Source organism: Physeter macrocephalus, chromosome 5 (genome assembly GCF_002837175.3).
Source record: "Physeter macrocephalus isolate SW-GA chromosome 5, ASM283717v5, whole genome shotgun sequence".
NCBI classification, from domain to species: domain Eukaryota; kingdom Metazoa; phylum Chordata; class Mammalia; order Artiodactyla; family Physeteridae; genus Physeter; species Physeter macrocephalus.
The window spans coordinates 11,063,349-11,083,927 of NC_041218.1; the positions used below are offsets into that span (position 1 = coordinate 11,063,349).

The following is a 20,579-nucleotide window of genomic DNA, read 5'->3' on the forward strand; positions in this document are numbered from 1 at the left end:
CCTTTTTTTTTTTTTTTGCGGTACGCGGGCCTCTCACTGTCGTGGCCTCTCCCGTTGCGGGGCACAGGCTCCGGACGCACAGGCTCAGCGGCCATGGCTCACGGGCCCAGCCGCTCCGCGGCATGTGGGATCTTCCCAGACCGGGGCACGAACCCGTGTCCCTGCATCAGCAGGTGGACTCTCAACCACTGCACCACCAGGGAAGCCCTAGGTCTGTGTCTTTATTCCTGTCTTGTCCCTTGGTTCTTCATGACCATTTTTTTTTTTTTTTAGATTCCATATATATGTGTTAGCATATGGTATTTGTTTTTCTCTGACTGTTCACTCTGTATGACAGACTCTAGGTCCATCCACCTCACTACAGATAACTCAATTCCGTTTCTTTTTATTTAAATTTTTTGTGTCCCTGGGTTCTTGGTTGTAAAGAACAGAAAAAAACTCTGACCAATTTACACAACAACAAAAAAACTCTGCAAACGTATTATAATTGACAGAATAAGTGAGAAGCCTGAGGGGGTTGGGCTTGGGAAGTAGGCAGGACGCTGGAAACCAGATCTACAGCTATGTTTGTGTTCTAAGAACAAGAAGAGGCTTGCAGTCAGCCTCTGTGAGCCCAGCACTGCGTGCTGCAGATAAATTCTCAACAGTCTCTCGTTTCTTGCGTAAGAGCACATGATTGACTGACCAAGTGGACGTGGTTAAGGGAATATCTGCCCATGCCCTTGTTTCTCAAGGTGGTGGGAATCCTGTCTGTTTCTGGAGTGGGCTGTGCCTAGCATCAAGACTCACAACATGTCAGTTTCTGTAAACAGGGGTAGAAAGAGCCAAATGCAAATACAGATAAACAAAACCAAGTGTTTCCTCTGGATACCCATCCACAACATCTTTCTTTGGTTGCCATCATGCCCTAGGACAGTCTAGTGGTCTTTATCAGTCTCCTTCATACTTTTCATTCCAATGCACCTCCCAACCTTAATGTTTAGTGTCATGTAAAATACCCCAAGTTATGAGATTTTTTTTTTTATTCTTCCTGGTCCTAATGACAGTGAATTAAATGGTTACCTGTCATGCATATGAAAATACCTTTCATGCATTCAGAGAAATTTAATAATGGTCTTCCCAAGTTTTTAAAAAAAGTGTACCATGTACACTTCCTTAATTTTATATAAACTTGTAATCAGAGGATTCTGTGTATTTTCCCTGACTTCATGTTATCATATTTTTTTTTCTAAGTGAACTCTTTTAAATCCCACTCAGGATTAATGATTTTTCTGGGGGGTGGTAATTTTTTAAAGATACGTTTTGCGTTTAAAAACAAGTTTCTCTTAATGAAACGTTACTAAGACAAACTACATTGCACAACATAGGTATTTCTTTACCTGATCTGGATCTTTGTGACAATTGAGTTTAAGAGAATACAATTTTTTTTTGATTTGTAATATGTAAAAAGGTTTCATTATTTGAGAGCACAGTTTTGCTTTAAAAATACAATAATATAGTGATTTTTTTTTTTACAGAATTTCCTTGGTTTGTCTTTTTTAGATGACATTTTTTCAGTTGTATTCCTTTATTAAAAAATATTGACAAATTTATATACAGGAAAAAAATGTTTTCTGACTTGAAGCATAGTATTTAAAAAGGCAGCTGAAGCTGAGAAGCTTAGAATGCAGTCTTCTTTGTACAACTATCATCATGTTTTTTCCTTCATGCAAAATTCACTTATTTATCACTAGCGGCCTCTAGCGTGTATTTAATTTTTTTCCTGCTAGGCTGTAAATTAGCAGGTTATTAGTAACTGGAGAGCAGTTCCATGTGTTAGGAACAAGAAAAACAACTATAGTTTCTGTCATCTTAGCATTACATCAGTCAGTGGAAAGGACATTTTCACATAATGGTGTAGCCTTATGAGCCCTATTACCAGTGATAGGGTGTTCATAGTGACTTTCCTCTGTGTGGCAGTTGTTCTCTGAAGTATACTTCTGATACACTGGGAGAAAGCAGTGATCGTCTTGCACTGCACTGATGCATTCTCATGCTTTTAGTAGGATGGAATCATGTTAGGATACAGGTGGCGGAAGTTACCAAAACTAGAGATTTTAGCCAAACCATACAACAGAAGTCTGAACCAAACTGTCCTTAGTTGTTCAATTTTAAACAAAACTGTATTCAAGTGCTTTTTAAAGTAGTCATAATTACAAATAATAACAATACAAAAATAAATTAGTTTAAATGAATCAAATCTGAATTATTTAGTATTTGCCTTTGGTTTTTTGTTTTTACCTTTATATATTCTTTTTTTTTCTTTAAAGGCACATTCTCCCCTACCCCAACCCACCCTCCCACTTACAGAAGTAATTCAAGTTCATTACAGTGAACTTGGAGAATACAGGACAATACAAAGTGAAAAATAAAAATTACCTGAAATCACCTAGATTCTTACATATTTTTACACACTTTTTTCAATTTCTTATTTTTCTAAGCTTGTTTCTCTTGTTGAGTGTAAATATGTGTGCATATGTAATAAAATAGGAATTTTTATGCATATATTATTTTATATCATACCTGTTTTATCAACATTGTATTGTGAATACATTATCATGTCATTAAATATAAATTTTGTTATGTTCTTATTTATCAACCATTCTCCATATAGCAAGAATGTTTATTTATTGTTCATAATTTTTTATAACTCTGATGAGTAAAACTTAGATAAGTTTTGTAAGTAAAACTTTGTACAAGTCCCTGGCTCTTAAAATAGATTCCTGGGAATTTAGATATGAGGTCAAAACTTACGAATTAAAAAATTTAAATTCAAGTTGATAGTTTGCTTTCCAGAATATTTGTGCTTATCTGTGCTTTTATCAACAATGTGAGATCATATACATTTCTCTCCACTCTTGCCAGCTTTGTTAATTTATTGCTGTGTGATGCAGGAAATTATGTTCAATTGTTATTTTAGCATGTTTTGTATTATACAGTCATTCCATATGGAAGACATTATTGTAGGAATTGGGGATGCAGCAGGGCACAGAATGCCTGATTTCCTTGAAGTTTCATGGAGTTAGACAAGGTGTCAGATAAATAATGAAAATACAAAGTATGTTACTAGTGATACAGAGGACAGAAAAGCAGGAGAAGGGGTAGCATATTCTACGGTAGGGTGGAGCAATTAAAGGGAAGAGGCCTCACTGAGAATGTGACTTCTGAGTTAAGACCTGTAGGAGGGGAAGCGGGCCGCTTGGAATCCACAGGAAGAGCAGTGTCAGCAGAGGGAATGCGGTGTGGACAGTCGGATGCCTGAGAACCGTGTCATTTAATAACACACCACCACAAAATTTAGTGGCTTTAAACAACAATGATTTATTGTTGTTTCCAATCCTAGGGACAGCTAGGCAGATCTGGGCTCACTCGCGTCAGTCATGTGGGTTGGGTAGGTACTTCTGCTCACGATGTTAGCTTGGAGACAGGACTTGCTCACGTGTTTGGAGGTTGGCTGCCTATAACCTGGGTCACCTGACTCTTCTGTCTTACCCTCCATCCTTCAGCCTCAGGCTTGCCCACAATTCTTCTCATGGCGACAGGGGAGGGTTCCGGGAGAGCAAAGGGAAGGCTGCAGCTCCATTGGAGGCCTTGGTTCATAACTGCCAAGCCATCATCATTTCCACTGTATTTTGGCAATCACAGTAAGTCACCAGGTTAGTACAGATTCAAGTGGGGGAGAAATAGGCTTGTGTTAGCACCTCTTGATGGGAGGATCTGGAAAGTCACCTTAAAAAGGAGTATAGATGGAGGGGGAAAATACTTATGGATAATTTTGCAAACCGTCTGCCACAGGTATGAGGGGGAAGCTCATTAGAGGGAGAGTGGTTAGAAAGTTAACGGAGGGTACATCTTGTAGGGCCTTTGTAGGTAATGCTAATGATTTACTCTCGGTGAGACGGGAAGCCGTTGGGCAGTATTGAGCAGAGGATTGGTTTACGCTGTCTTATCAGCATTCTAGCTTGGAAGATGGTAAGAAAGAGCAAGATTCAGAATACATTCTGCAAGAAGAGTCTATAGAACTTGCTGACAAACCAGTTATGAAGAGGAAAAGAGAAGAATCAGGGATGAGTCTAAGGATTTTGGCCTGAACAACTAGAGAAGATTGATTTTTCGTTTAATGAGATTTGGAAGACTGAAAGAGGACAGTGTTGGTGGGGAAAGGAGCAGAGATTCAGTGATACATGTGTGGAGTTTGAGGTGTTTGTTATATATCTTATGTTGAGTAGAATGTTCAATACCTGAGTCTGGAGTTGAGGGAACGTATAAGCTTCAGAGCCATCAGTATACAGAGGGCATTTAAGACCAAACGACTCGGTAAGATAACCTAGTAGTAAGTGCAGACAGAAGAGGAAAGAGGTCCAGGGACTGAGCTGTGGGCACTCCAGTGTTAAATCCAAGTGAAGTGTAAGAACTATCATGGAGACAGAGCAGGAGTAACCAGTGACTTACAGGGAAAACCAGGAAACCATAGTTCTTAAATCAAATGAAGAAAGGGGATCAAGGAATAGAGAGTAATCAGTTCTGTTACGTGCTTCTGATGGATAAAGTAACATGGGAGAATTGATCATTAGATTTAGCAATATAGCAATATGGAAGCTTTGAAGATTGAAAATGTAAAAGCTATATATACACATACATACCTGTATAATGATGATAAATTATATATACACACACATTAACACATTTAAATTCCTTCTTTTTGTATCATATCTTTGATTTTTCCTATTTGATTTTATTTCTATTTGAATCAACTGTTGGTGTCAACTTTATTTGAACGTGGATGGTCACCCTTTGTCTTTTATATTTCTTCTAAATGTTTTCCATAACATGCTTTTTACATTTGTTAATACCTTCTAATGATTTTACGATTTCAAGGTAACCTATACCTAAGCCATTATCATCAGATTATCAATTCTTTCCGATTCCTATAAGACAGAAATCATTACTAAGTGCTGTAGAGAACTTCCTGAGCTCTAGTCCCTGTCTTTCAGGGTAATGGTTCACACATTCATGTATAATGGATAGAAGCAGCGAGGTAAAAACAGAAATTTGCAAGGATAGGAAATGCAGTGTTTACTTTAGCAGGTCAGCATATGCCTTAAATTCTTCTGTCATTTTCTTAAATAAGGTTTAATTCCTGCTATGAGGGAAGCTGTGGGGAAAAAGGAAGAATAAGAATTAAAAACATTATACTAGCAGAATGGTTAGCTAGGCAGCTTATTATGCTTGGCTTTGGAAAATTTGGGAGGAGCAGACAACCTATTAGTGACCCTAATGGCATTTATCACCAGCTGTATTTATTGAATTCTGTGTATTATATCTCCACTGAATCACAGAGAGAAGCGTAAAGCAAATAAATTACACAAAGTAAGTCACTCTCAGTGAGCTAGCCTTTTATATTAAGGTGAAGAATTGGCATTAACCCGTATATATGCTTCGGGGCTCTTTCATGTTTGTAAATAAGACAAGATGAAGCCTTCCACTCTGCATTATATCAAGCTTAGCATGATTCCCCTCAATATACATAGCATTTTCTGGCATTGCCTTGCACCCCTACCACTACTGCCTTCTAGGAAAATAATCCCATAGCTTACTTTCTATTCAAATAACCTCTCTCATTCCTTTCCTCTCCTCACCACTTTTGGAAAATAAGTAATTACAGAAAAGGGCAGGAGGGGAAAGTGACCTAATACTAAGAGCCAGAGGAAATATTTAATTGTACAACTTTTATTGCATTTAGCGTGCAAAGCCCTGTTCTGAAGCTAAAAGAGGCACTAAGTCATTCTCCTGTGTTTTAAAGATGGTAACATCGCCAGCCACATGTGAATGCAGGTGACTGAAAGACAAATCAGCTGTCATCTAAGAAATGAGGAAGTGACTTCGTGGAGTATATACATGCTTTTCCTTCACTTCCTAACTTTTCTTTCACCTCTTCCGACTTTTTGTCTTTTCATTGCCTGAATGCGGGCATTATGTTTCTCTCTCATCCTCTTGTCATGATCTCACTTATTGATAACTTTTCATGCAGGATCACCTGTTATCAAGCCTTGGCTTCCGTTTCTCTGACTGGCCAGCTCCCTAGTCCGGCAAGTCTGTGTTCTTCTGTTGCATTCTGTGCTTGACGGAGTGTCAGTGATTCTCTTCTATAATATCCATGCTTAGACTTTGAACTGTTTGCATCTGTAACTTTGGCATCTGCAGCGTGGCACACATTGTATATATTTAATAAATCTTTGATAAATTAAGTAGCCCATATATGGAAGATTCACGAGTGTATAATTTTACCTCTGACCTCTCCTCAGCGCTCTCTCTGCATTTACAACTTTCAGCTGAACTTGGGCACTGAAATATTCTGTAATCTCAAACTCCAACTGTCTAAAACTCTAGTTCTTATGATTTTGTCTTAACCAGTGGTATTAAGATGAAATCAAATTTCTGAGACTTAAATATTGATTTTAGTCTTTCAAAATTAAAATTGTTTCTTTTTATGGAGAATGTTGAGAGAGAAGTTTCAAAAGATGGGTCGAACCATTTTATAGATGCCTTAATGACTAGTCAGTCTCAGGAATAGATGTTCCTCAAATGTGGTGCCTTGTTAGAAGAGTTTCACACTAAATCATTGTACTCGCCATGTGCATAGTTGGGCAGCAGTTAGCACTGTATAAATCGTGACCCAGTCTCTCTATCTCTTATCCAAGAACCTCATTTCCATCCTAAAACTTGATAATGAGTCTTTTAAGAATAGCATCTTGCAGGAATGATGAAAGTGAATAAAATGACAAGACGCTATGTGCTTGAGTGTAGTTTATATTATAAATTTTGTTTTCTGGAAACCCACTGTATAAATATGATTTAGTCGAAAAACTGTCTTTTCACAAAAACTCTTATTTAGGTCTTGACACATCATTCACCTCAGAGGAAACTTGCTAGGTTATATGCAATATATAAAAATTTTTTTGATGACTTGTTTATTGTCTTTGATGTGTATTATGTGATTCAGTATGTGCAGACTCTGGTCTCCATATTTTTAGTGTAAATATTGTATAAATTTTGCTTCTGTCGTTCTCATTTCTTAGTGTTTTCATCTTTCCTCAACTCTTTGTGGAGCAAAGGAAGCAGTACGTTTTGGGCATAGAGTTGATATTAAATTTTAAAACTACTTCTCTTCTGAAATCTTCTTGCCTTAGATTTTGCTGTTGAATTTATTATTTTTTTCTTCTTTATATCTCGTCCTTCTTTGGTGCCAACTAGACAGGTCATTAATTAAACATGTAAACTGGTTCTCTGGAATGAAAATAGTCTCACTCCCGAAACTACTGGTTGGTTATGTAGTGTTATCTGAGCTTTGAAAATCTAGCAAGCCACAAGGGAGGACCCAATTTATCCTTCTGTGTCGAGAAAATCCATTCCCATGTGTCACGAAGGCCACCGACAACACATTTCACCACCTGCGTGTATAACATTAAACTGCCAGCATTGGGAGGCAGTAAAGTGATTTCTGAAGTAGCATCTGATATATGCTTGGTACAATTGTAGTAGCGTCTTACCAAATGTTATACTAAATATTAAGCTTTTTGATTAAACATGTGATATATAAAATTGCTGTTAAATTATTACTTTAAAGAATAATGTTCGGGCTTCCCTGGTGGCGCAGTGGTTGAGAGTCCGCCTGCCGATGCAGGGGACGCGGGTTCGTGCCCCGGTCCGGGAAGATCCCACGTGCCGCGGAGCGGCTGGGCCCGTGAGCCATGGCCGCTGAGCCTGCGCGTCCGGAGCCTGTGCTCCGCAACGGGAGAGGCCGCAGCAGTGAGAGGCCCGCGTACCACAAAAAAAAATAAATAAATAAAAAAAAAAAAAAAAAAAAGAATAATGTTCACTGTAACACTTTGGGTCTTGATTCACAGTTGAAATGATACATTTGTCAATGAGAAAATTATTTTCTAAAATGTATATTTTTCAAAATTTGAGGTGCACCTGAACTATAAAATATTATAAAATTAAATTGGTTCTATTTGCATTATGTATATATAAATAAATGTTAAATATAATACATAATTATATAATTTAGTGGGGCAATTACGCTAGTGTGAATTATAAGTCGGATAAAATATATTTAGAGAAATTGAAATCCACAAGCGACTTTAATGACATATGATTGATTTTTAATTAATAACAATTTCATTCTGTGTATAAATGGAGATTGTGAAGTCTCAAATAGCTTATTCTCTTAGTGATCATACTTCATTCCAGGAAGTGTACTGATTTACAGTTGATGATTTTGAGCAAGTGAGAAAAGAAAGAATATTGTGTGTCATGGAACATACTTGTATGATGTCAGTCCCATTACCTCTGTTAAGTCTTATTTTTGGCTCATATCAGGAGTTGGCAAACTATAGCTTGCAGGTCCGCTGCCTAGAAGTAAAGTTCTATTGGAACACAGCAGTGCCCGTTGTTTTCCTCCTTTCTACAGCTGCTCTCTTGCTATCATGACAGAGTTAAGTAGTTGAGACAGAGACATTATAGTCCACAGAAGCTAAAATACTGACTATCTGGGTCCTTAAGAAAACAATTTGCTGACCCCTGGCCTAGAAATATGGTCTCTTTTGAAGAATATTCCATGTGCAGTTGAAAAAGAATGTACATACCTGCTGTTGTAGGCTGGAGTGTTCTGTACATGCAGGCATACCTCAGAGATACTGTGAGTTTGGTTCCAGAGCACTGCAATAAAGCAAATGTTGTAATAAAGCAAGTCGCATGGATTTCTTAGTTTCCCAGTGCATATAAAAATTATGTTTACACTACACTGTAGTCTATTAAGTGCACAATAGCCTTATGTCTTAAAATACAATGTATATATCTTAAATAAAAAAATTTCTTTTGCTAAAAAATGCTAGCCATCATCTAAGCCTTCAGCGACTCATAATCTTTTTGCTGGTGGGGGGGTCTTGCCTCAGTGGTGATGGCTGCTGACCGAGGAGGGTGGTGGCGGCTGAACGCTGGCATGACTGTGGCCATTTCTTAAAGTAAGACAGCCATGAAGTTTGCCACAGCAATGGACTCTTCCTTTCGTGAATGGCTTCTCTGTAGCATGCAGTGCTGTTCGATAGCGTTTTACCCACAGTGGAACATCTTGCAAAATTGGAGTCAGTCCTCTCAAACCCTGCCACTGCTTTATCAACTAAGTTTATGTAAATTCTAAATCCTTTATTACCGTTTCAGCAGTCTTCATAGCATCCTCACCAGGAGTGAGGCTTTCTAGAGCTCTCTTTCTCTGTATGGTTCCATTTTCTGCATTTTCAAGCTCTTTACCTTTCCTTAAAATTAATCTTGGTCTCCTCAAGTTAGGGAGGCCGCAGGTCTCTGAGTTTTCCCTCATTGTGCTCTGAGATAGAAATTGCCTTCAGAAAGAAAGCTGAGGAATAATAGGGGCTCATCTTATTGGTTTCCCTCGTCCCCTGCATCGGCAGGCGGACTCTCAACCACTGCTCCACCAGGGAAGCCCTGTTTCCCTTTTTTTAACAGCAGCTGTCCTGAGCTGCCTGCTTTCCACTTTCTGAATACCATTGTTTAACATATTTTGTCTGATTTTCCCAGTTGTTACAGTGAGAGGTAATTCTCATAGCATGGGCAGTAGTAGCTGTCCATATATTTTAACTTGTTACTGATCCATAACATTTGCATTGTTTATTTTGAGTTAGCGTGCTCACTTCCAGAACTGAATTATTCATTTGTTTGTTTGTTTCCTGCCTAGAATGAAATATGCTTTCACGAAGCCTCATATGATTTCATAATTGTGCCTCTCTTTACCACTTCTCTATTCATTAAAATAAATCATAAACCTAGAAGCGTAAGCAGAGCGTACCTAGGGATTGATAGCTTATGGTATGGAGTAACTTGGTACTCACACTGCTGCTTGATTACCATGCAGCTCTGGCTGGATATACAAGTAGGGCAGATTTCAAATAAGGGCCAAGATTTTGTGAGAAGTTAAGTTGCATATTCTAATGGAAGTGTAGCAAGAAAATTTTCCTACGCCAGGCAAGGTAATCCTTCAACTCAGAGAACACTTACATTAGCCTACAGTTGGGCAAAATCATCTAACACAAAGTCTATTTTATAATAAAGTGTTGAATGTCTCACGTAATTTATTGAGTACGGTACTGCAAATGAGAAAGAGAATTATTGTGTGTCAGTTGTTTACCCTTGTGATCCTGTGGCTGCCCAGCATCTCCAAGAGAGTATGTCATGTCACTAGCTTGGGAAGAGATTAAAATTCAAAATTTGAGGTGTGATTTCTACTAAATGCATATTGCTTTCACACCACTTAAAGTCGAAAAATCTTAAATTGAACCATTGTAAGTCAGGGACCGTCTGTATTTAAATATCTTTGATACCTTTATGGTATTAGGGACTTAGTAAAATAATCTGATTGTATCTATAAACACAGTCAAAATGTGGTAATGTTTTTACTTATTGTATTTTAGATCACCCTTGTTTTTTTCCTGCCTATTAATTAAGTTATGCAGTTTTGCAGAGACTATTAGCTCAAACCTTTGAATGATCAATTCCTGTTTCTTTACATTGGATACTATTATTTTTTCTTGTATCTGGAGCCATATTCTTTCTCAACAATGTTCTCAAAATTTCTCCTCCTGACATATTCCTTTAATCAAGATATCCTATCCTTTATTTAGCAATGAGCACAAATCCTTCTTTCCTTCTGCCTCAGTGATACTTTTCTAATATCTACAGGTTGACCAAATTAACACTGATTAATAAAATCAGGAGGGGAATAATGCAGTTATGTAGAGAACTTTCTCCATAAGAAACTCTTACTCCATTTCGTAAACGCATGTATCTGGGAGGCTGTAGACACAGCTGTTAGAGAATAAAGACGGTGCTGCCTGGGTGTGAAATTTGCTTCTAGCTCTTATTAGCCTTCTAACCTCGGACAAGTTACTTAGCTTCTCTAGTAGTAACTTTTATTTTAGCCGAATGGCTCAAATCCTGCTTACTGTGTGCCAGGCGTTTTCTGAGTCCTTTACATATATTAACTCTTAATCCTCACAACCACTCCAAATTATCCTCATTTTACCTAAGACGAAATGAGGCTCAGAAAAGTTAAATAATTTGGACAAGCTAAGATTAGGGCGCAGGCATAATAATAAGTTCATATTAAAGGTTTCTTTCCTTGTTCTTTTCCACTTCCCTCTTCCCCTTCGTTCCCTCTCCTGGCCTTTTTCTTCCCTTTTTACTATTTTTTTCTACTTCCTCCTCTCCACTCTTTCCCTCCCCTCTCCTCACGCTGCTGCCTTCCTCCTTTTGTCCTACTTTCTTCCCCCGACCCTCTTCCTTTTTCTCCTTTTCCCTCCTACTCCCACTTCTCTTTCTTTCATCCCCTCATCCCTCCTGCTTCTCCTCCTCTGCCTTTTCACTTTATGACGTGATTGTCACCATCCGTGTACTTGGTGCTTTGGGGAAAACCAAGACCAATCAGAGAGCTCCTGCTCCAAGAACTTTGTCTAGAAGAAGCTAAAAGACATTTACAGAAATTGCTTAAAATGAAATGGAAAGTAAGAGATTCACTGCTATGGAAGTTGGAAGGGAGTGGTTGTATCTTCTTTGGGAGCAAAGAAGGCTCTGTGGTCAGCAAATGTCTTATGAAAGAAAGTAATTGTGTTGTAACACACCATGGTTAAGTATATCTTCTATATGTGTCAACCTTTCTCTCAGTTATTACATGTGTTGGAAGTTTAGCTCATGAATTAATCTCAACTCTTTTTGATCTCTTATGTTGTCATTAGTGAGTAGCAAGTGCAGTAATATTTAAAATATAAATATCGAGAGTCTATGCCATTTTTGTAGAGTTTGTAACACCTTTTAATACTAACGAGTCCGTGCTGGTAGACTGAGGATACCAAGAAGAGGTCCACTGTGGTCTACTGTGATGTACATCAACAGTAGACAGAAATGTGATCACTGGTGATACAAATCCATTACTCTTCATCAGTTGCTATGTGCAGTCAGTCTCCAAATAGTTTTGAAAATTATCTTCTGTATACACTGTCTTTTATATCATAATATAGTTCCTCTACATCTGTGAAGTGTCATCCCCAATAAGTACCTCTTCAGAATGCCCAGGTGCCTCAGAACATGTTAGATGGGCTTTTAATTGCAACATCCAAAAGCACATTTCAGGAAGATTCAAAAACTAGTGTATTATATCAGGAGATGTTATAATTATTTTAGTTATCTCAGCATGTATACCAGGTATGTTTTTGCTATGAGTCTTTTTAGAAATAAGCATCCTCATTCATTTTATTTTTTTTATTTTTTATTTTTTTTAACATCTTTATTGGAGTATAACTGTTTTACAATAGTGTGTTAGTTTCTCCTTTACAACAAAGTGAATCAGTTATACATATACATATGTTCCCATATCTCTTCCCTCTTGCGTCTCCCTCCCTCCCACCCTCCCTATCCCACCCCTCTCGTGGTCACAAAGCACAGAGGTGATCTCCCTGTGCTATGCGGCAGCTTCCCACTAGCTATCTAATTTACATTTGGTAGTGCATATATGTCCCTGCCACTCTCTCACTTCGTCACAGCTTACCCTTCCCCCTCCCCATGTCCTCAAGTCCATGCTCTAGTAGGTCTGTGTTTTATTCCTGTCCTACCATTAATCTCTTCATGACATTTTTTTTTCTTAGATTCCATATATATGTGTTAGCATACGGTATTTGTTTTTCTCCTTCTGACTTACTTCACTCTGTATGACAGACTCCAGGTCTATCCACCTCATTATAAATAACTCAGTTTCATTTCTTTTTATGGCTGAGTAATATTCCATTGTATATATGTGCCACATCTTCTTTATCCATTCATCCTCATTCATTTTAAAAGCATCTGTGTTGGGGCTTCCCTGGTGGCGCAGTGGTTGAGAATCCGCCTGCCGAAGCAGGGGACACGGGTTCATGCTCCGGTCCGGGAAGATCCCACATGCCGCGGAGCGGCTGTGCCCGTGAGCCATGGTCACTGAGCTTGCGTGTCCGGAGCCTGTGCTCCGCAATGGGAAAGGCCACAACAGTGAGAGGCCCGCATACCGGAAAATAAATAAATAAATAAATAAATAAATAAAAGCATCTGTGTTATACTGGAGAAAATTATATTAAAAATTTACTGAAGTTGGTTATCTTTTATTTATATAATTTGTTTTCCTGTTAATATTTTACATGAATATATAAGTGAATTTACACGATTGCTTTCCTTCGTTAATTGCAGAGTAAGAAAAATATCTAATGCTCTTTAAGATGATATATCCTAGGGGATAGATGTTCAGCTGACTACATTTATCAGCTTTTATTTTTCATTTTATTTATTGTCAAAAAATGTAGTATTTGGAAACTGCCAAATTGATTCTTGATATTTGAGGTGCTAAAATTTGTGGAGGAACATAGAATAGGTCTTATTAGGAAGTCACGTGATTTGGACTGCACAGAACCAGAGTCCTAAGTTACAATGACTGCTTTACATGGTGAAGTACTGGCCAAACTCACCTGACACACAAAACTCACTTGACTTCTTAGATTTCAGTTCCTTTAAAAGGATAATGGAGGTATTGGAGGGATGATTCCTTTTATCCTTTCCAGCAATGTCTCAGTCCCTTTAAGTTGCTATGACAGAATACCATAGACTGCATGGTTTATAAACAACAAACACTTACTTCTCCCAGTTCTGGAGGCTGGGAAGTTCTAGGTCAGAGTGCCAGCAGATTCACTGTATGGTGAGGTCTGTTCCCTATTTTATAGATGGCTGTCTTCTTGCTGTGTCCTCATGTGATGGAAGCGGGGAGAGCTTTCTGGGGTTTCTCTTATAAGGGCACTCATCTATTCATGAGGGCTCCACCCTCTTGACCTAATCACCTCCTAATTTAGGTGTTAGGGTTTCAACATATGAATATGAATTTTGCGGGGACATAAACATTCAGATCATAAGAAGCATGAATATTCTGTGATCCATATGCGTTTTAACTTGTGTATGGTTGAATGGTGGTAGGTGGAGGCATTTGAAAGAAACTTTGAAAATGAATTAATTTTTGCAACAGGAAGAAAAAAAGAGATGTGAACTAATAGTCTATCTTTAGTCCTAATTAAGATATAAGGGAGTTACCAAAAGAGGTATAAAATGAAATTTTGAAATTCATAGATACTATGGTAGGGACGTTTTGAGGAGAAAAGTTTGTAGGAAGATGTTGAAACCAGGCGAGGTGATTTAGAAACCTATTTTACTTCCCAGTTTTGCCTTATTCTGAGAGAACTGTTGTTTTTTGCACATGGCTGATGTTCAGTGAATGTTTCTGAAATCAATTGATTGAAAATTTTAACAAGTAACTATCATTGTTTAATGAAAAGACAAAACTATGCAGTTTATATGGTACAGAACTCTGTGGTAGAATTCTTAACCATTTAGTCCTAAGAAGATGTATAGATCAAAGAAGAGTTGGTCCAACATAGACTAGTTAGAGTTGACCTAAGAAGTACTATTTCCAATTGGGGTAAGAACTTAAAAACATTGTACAAAAGAACAAGGTTAGTAATGGGTTTTTAAATAATCTTCCTTATTAATTTTATACTGAATGTGTATACAAGAAGCTCTGAGTCAGAGTTCTTATTACCTCTAATGAAAGTTAGATGAAACAAGTATTAAATATTTAACTTTCATGGAATCCTATCAACCTCCTCTTGGATATGAAGGCCTTCCTTGCCTTTTGCACCACTTCCAGTTATATTTTGATACTGTATCAATTCCTGTGCTCTAGTTTTTATCCCTTGGCTCATGCAGTGATAGGTCAATGGTCCTGTGCTATTAGCTGCATATTCCATATGTGAAAGACAAGGAAATATATTTTCCCTTAACTTATTAAGTGGGAGGTGGCAGCTGTGCTTATCCCCTCTTGAAAGAGTCTCTGGTGGAAATTTTATGGGCCTGAATCTTAACCCCAACCGATTTAACAATTTATATCAGTAAAATCTCTCCAGGAGCCACATAGCTCCATGTGTCTTAGCTTTTATGACCTAGAGATGTCTCTAGGTTCTGGGGATTTATCTCTTTTGACATATAATGCCCAGCAGTAATATTCAGTCTCCCTTTAACTAGGAATCTGGTTCCTTATGTAACAATTTGGCCATCTTGAGAAGACATACAGAAGTTATATTATGATTCTGAATCAGAACAATTAGGTAAAAAGCTAGATCTAATTTTTATGGTATATGAAGAGCAGAATATTTCTGGAAGACATGAAAGCAACTGTTCTCTTCTTTGTATCATAGGAACTTCGGAAGCTCAGAAAGCAAGAGCGTTTGGCAAGAGCACTGAGAAGTCCAGGGAAGTTTTATTTCTCCACAGTTAGGTGTTTTAAGTGGGAAGAAATTCTACCAGGTCATGTCAGTGTTTTATGTAAAAAATAGTAAAGGATGGCTTATGTAGATACAGTAAGGTAGGTTTTCCAAAATGAGTTCTGAAAAAATGTAAATGGTAGGGAAGAGAAATAAGGTAACAGTGATATAATTAGAAACATCCATTTGGGGGAATTCTCTCTCTTTATTTAGTAACCGTGACCTTTGTGGTATTGCAGACCTATCTAGAAGATTCCTATTTCTAGAAATATGTCAGTAGGATATTTAGAAAATGTTTTTGAACTGACTCGTGCTGTACAAAGAATGCCTCCTCCTCATCATCATTGGTTCAGTTCAAATCTGCTGGAAGTTTTGAACTGGTATAAGGGTAAAATACTGTCAAAGTTTGTATATACTTGTAGAAGGTAGTATGCAAAGACTATGAGTCTTTGTGTTAGGGTTTTGAACTGAGAGCTTTTTTTAAACCAATAATCTTCTTTAATCATTATATATATATTTTTAAAATAAATTTATTTATTTATTTATTTATTTATCTATCTTTGGCTGCGTTGGGTCTTCATTGCTGAGCGCAGGCTTTCTCTAGCTGCGGCGAGCGGGGGTTACTCTTCTTTGCGGTGCGCGGGCTTCTCATTGCGGTGGCTTCTCTTGTTGCAGAGCATGGGCTCTAGGTGCGCGGGATCAGTAGTTGTGGCTCGCGGGCTCTAGAGCACGGGCTCAGTAGTTGTGGCGTATGGGCTTATTTGCTCCACGGCATGTGGGATCTTCCCGGGCCAGGGCTCGAACCCGCGTCCCCTGCGTTGGCAGGCGGATTCTTAACCACTGCGACACCAGGGAAGCCCCTTTATATGTTTTTTTAAGCAAGATAAATATTGACTGATAGACTAAGTTGACTTATTAGTTGGATATGTGGAGTTGCCCTCAATCATACTGTATGGAAACTAAGCGTAGAAGATGTAACATCCCATTCACTCTGAAAATAGGCTCTGTTTCTTTTTCCTTTTGAGTACATTAGCTTTCTCTCTGGTCCTTATAATCATACTTTTAAAGGTTAGCAACTAAGTAGCCTTAAATAGTTGACTTACTTGGTACTCTTTCTTTCAGCTTTCTGCCTGAATTCATCAGTGGAGACTTTGATTCTATTAGGCCTGAAGTTAGAGAATACTACGCTATTAAGGTAAACCATTAACACTTATATATTTAAGGTCTTTCTCATGATTGCTTTTCCTATGTTTTTTCCCTGGTTTTCTGGGTGTATGTGTAGGGATTGAGAAACTCATTGTTTGGTTACTTTGTTACTTAAGTTTTTTTCTAACAATTGTCATACACATTCAAATGGAAATTTAGAAAATGACAAGTGGGAACACAATCTTAGAATTTCTATGACCATCAGTTAAACATTAATGCTTAGTCTTTTAAGCATGTATATTTTAAATGAGTTTATAGTTTTTATGCCTCATTAAAAATATATTGTCTATATCCTCATTAATTATGTATTTTTCACACATCATTTTAAATTTCATTTAATGAATGTATTGTATTTTACTTAACCCGTTCCCAATTGATGTACATTTAAATGTTGTCCATTTTATTGTAAATGAAAAACATCTTTGTAAATGAATTTTTATAAAAATCCCTAATGGTGTGTGCCTAGAATATTAGAACCAAAGTTATTTTTTTAAATATTAGTTTTCTTGAAACTATTACTGAAATAATAGTGTTATTCAGAACAGAACTACTCTGTTCTGAATAACACTATTTGTTACAACTTGAAATTAATAATAATGTACAGCTTATTAAGGTGTTCATTTTGTCACTATTGTGCACGTCTTCCAAAGAGCCTTACCACTTAAGAACATACAAATGATCTAATTGCGAATGATAAAAGACACAGAGGAGTGTCTTATACTAATTAATAATTCAAGCTTTCACTGGCTTTAGAGGACAATGCAGGGTTTTTTAAATGAAAATTATAGCCTCAGCGGTTCTTCTAGCTACAGCACCATCATCGTGTTATTCTGAACGGGCATTAGTAAATTGTGCATGTTTTAAAGAAACAGCAGTTACTGAAAGAAACTTTAAATTCTTTATAAGGCTCTGGGATGGATGAGATAAATTCATAAAGAAGAAAGAGGAAAACTTTTGTAAGAAGGAAGGAGGGAGGGGGAGGCAGGGGAGGATAGAAGGAAAGAAGGGAAAAGGAAAAAGAAAAGAAAGAGAAAAAAGGGAAACATGAATCTAGGTGAGGAAACAAGGTACCGAGGTTATAAAGTGTAGGCTGTTGTGATGGAAATTCTGGGGCCAGCAGTGAATGCAGATCTGTGCACACCCCTTCTACCCACCAGCTGATCAGCCTTTCCATCAGCAAATGAAGACTGCTCCCAAGTCAGTGTTTGATATTCATGCTCAATTACTTTAACAATGGCATGTTTCTATTCATTCCCCGCAGTCTCACTTCTCATTAACTCCATACCTCAACCTCCTTGGGATGGAAAGCACTCAGCCTTGCTTACAATGCAGAGTTTTGCAAATTCATAGACATTAATCATATTTTCGGAAGCAGAAGGAACAGCCGGAGAGGCAGGGACAAACAGACTCAGAAACCAGTTGAAGATCTGGCCAGATGTGACTGTTCTCTCCCTCTCTTGAGTGCTGCCAGCTTGCCAAGACTGCAAGTGTCGATCTGACAGGATGAGGAAATAGCAGGAAAGAATGGGAAGCCAGCTTTTTTTGTTTCTGAATGGCTCAGGGGTGAAGGAAAATTTTGAGTTAATACCTTTAGATGAATTTCCCTTATATTTCCTGCTTCACTTGTGATCTTAACCTCCAAAGCTAACTTCTATTTGTTAAGGTTTTGCTTGCAAAATAAGATTAACCGAACCTTCTAACTCCTACACTGCGTGCTTCTAAGTTGATGTAGTACAATCTAGGTTGGTTTTTTTTTCATGTGTCGATGAAAACTGACTGCTTTTGAACTCTTTGGATCTGTTCTTAGAGGGCATCAGTGATGTCTTGTATAAGCTGATGTGCCCTGTGGAGCACATGGCGAATGTTTGGCTGCAGTTTTAATAATGATGGTAATGACAACAAGGTAATGCAGCATTACACACAATTCATATAAGCCATTATCTCCACCTTAGGCAATCTTTAAGCTGCTCTGTTACAAGTGAAAGGAGGTTATTTCCACTGAAAGTGGAAAATACACTTTTTTCCCACCTGGTTTGGATCATCAATGAAGCTAAAACTGAGGCTCTATTGAAGAAAGTAAAATAAGGAAGAAATTTACACTGCTAAAGTTTTGTTAAAATCATAAAGTCGATTTGTAGCCAACGTGGGTTCATACGACTTTTTCCCCCAATAGATATATCATTGACTTATAGGAGAAATCCAGGTTTATATGACTATACGCAACTTTTACTTGGTTTGCCTGCTTAATTTCTGAAAATGCTGAAATACCAAGTAGTTGGTTTGTCAGCTTTTAAACAGAGTATACCCTAGTTCTTGCCATCTGTATTCGTTAGTTATTACTGTGTAACAAATTGTCCTAAAATTTAGCAGCTTAAAACAGCAAACAGTTCTTCTCTTGTACAGGGTCTCTGGGTAAGAAATATGAGAATCACTTAATAGGGCGGTAGTGGCTCAAGGTTTCTCATGAGGTTATAATGTAGCCTGGTTTTTCCGACATCTCAAGGCACCCCTGGGGCTACAGAAATTTCTTCCAAGATTATTCCTGTGGCTCTTGGTTGGTTTTACTGGCTCTTACTTCTTACTGGCTCTTGGTTGGAGACATCAGTTCCTGGCCATTGGGCTGCTCACAGCATGGCAGGCTGCTTTCCAGGGAAAGAGGGAGGGAAAAGAAAACATGTATGCAAGAGAGCCAGCCCAAGACAGAAATAGTGGTCTTTTTTATAATGTAATTTCATCAGTGATGTATCACCTTACTATCTCTTCTGCCAGTTGTTATTAGTCACAAAGACCAACCCTGGTACAGTGTGGGATCAGGCTACACAAGGGTGTCAGTATCAGGAGGCAGGGATCATTGGTAACCATGTGGAGGCTGGCTACCAAACTATCTGACCTGGTACTGATAAAACTGGATTGTTAGGCAATGAGAAAGATGTTTTAATATCATCATAATGCGTTCTTAGTCTTTAATTAATAATATGTAAGAGGAAAGAAGAAAACAGCCATTAGCGATTTTTCTTCGATTAGGTCTCTGTATGCATAACCTGCTTCAAGTTAGGTTACATACCAACCACCTAATCACTAGTCTTTTATGTCTATAGCCCTTAGTTATTTATTCCTTTGGGTTTTGGACAAGAAGCGGGGGGACAAGCTCTGGTCTACTGCTTAATTCCATATGGTCCACAGGATATGAACCGAGATATACAATTTATACCTCTTGTTAGTTAACGTGCAGCAGTTTGAAAACTGCATATTTTAGAGAGCAATGATGTACCATTGGATCCATGCCAAAGACGTAATTTGAAATTTCAGCTGAAGGACAGTGTGACTTGTAACTATCAATGTATTTTTCCATGCTGATAGCTCCATGTAACCTGTTTTAATATTAAACATATAGATACAATAAACGTTGATTATATGTAGTAATAGTCCAACTGCCTGTGATCCACTTCCTTGATGCATATGGTATGCCATTCTTTTTTTTTTAACAAGAAATAGTTTATTTTATGACTTTTATACATTGACTTAATTTTTAAAATATTTAATATTTTCAATGTTATTTATTCTTCTTAACTTACAAAGAAGTATATATTTTTAATTTTCAATTTTTTAATATCTTTATTGGAGTATAATTGCTTTACAATGGAATGTTAATTTCTGCTTTATGACAGAGTGAATCAGCTATACATATACATATATCCCCATATCTCCTCTCTCTTGCATCTCGCTCCCACCCTCCCTATCCCACCCCTCTAGGTGGTCACAAAGTGCTGAGCTGATCTCCCTGTGCTATGTGGCTGCTTCCCACTAGCTGTTTTACGTTTGGTGATGTATATATGTCCATGCCACTCTCTCACTTCGTCCCAGCTTACCCTTACCCCTCCCCGTGTCCTCAAGTCCATTCTCTATGTCTGCATCTTTATTCCTGTCCTGCCCCTA

General features: G+C 37.8%; 1 protein-coding gene across 7 annotated transcripts in view; it reads left to right on the plus strand.

Annotated features, from left to right (window-relative positions):
• Window positions 1-20,579, plus strand: part of TPK1 (thiamin pyrophosphokinase 1) — a 356,442-nt gene that overhangs the window by 147,967 nt on the left and 187,896 nt on the right. For all 7 annotated transcript variants that reach the window (XM_024131127.3, XM_055084777.1, XM_055084778.1 and 4 more), the window contains one exon: window positions 16,560-16,632. In XM_024131127.3, the coding sequence (XP_023986895.1) occupies window positions 16,560-16,632 (73 nt within the window). The remainder of the gene's footprint in view (window positions 1-16,559; window positions 16,633-20,579) is intronic.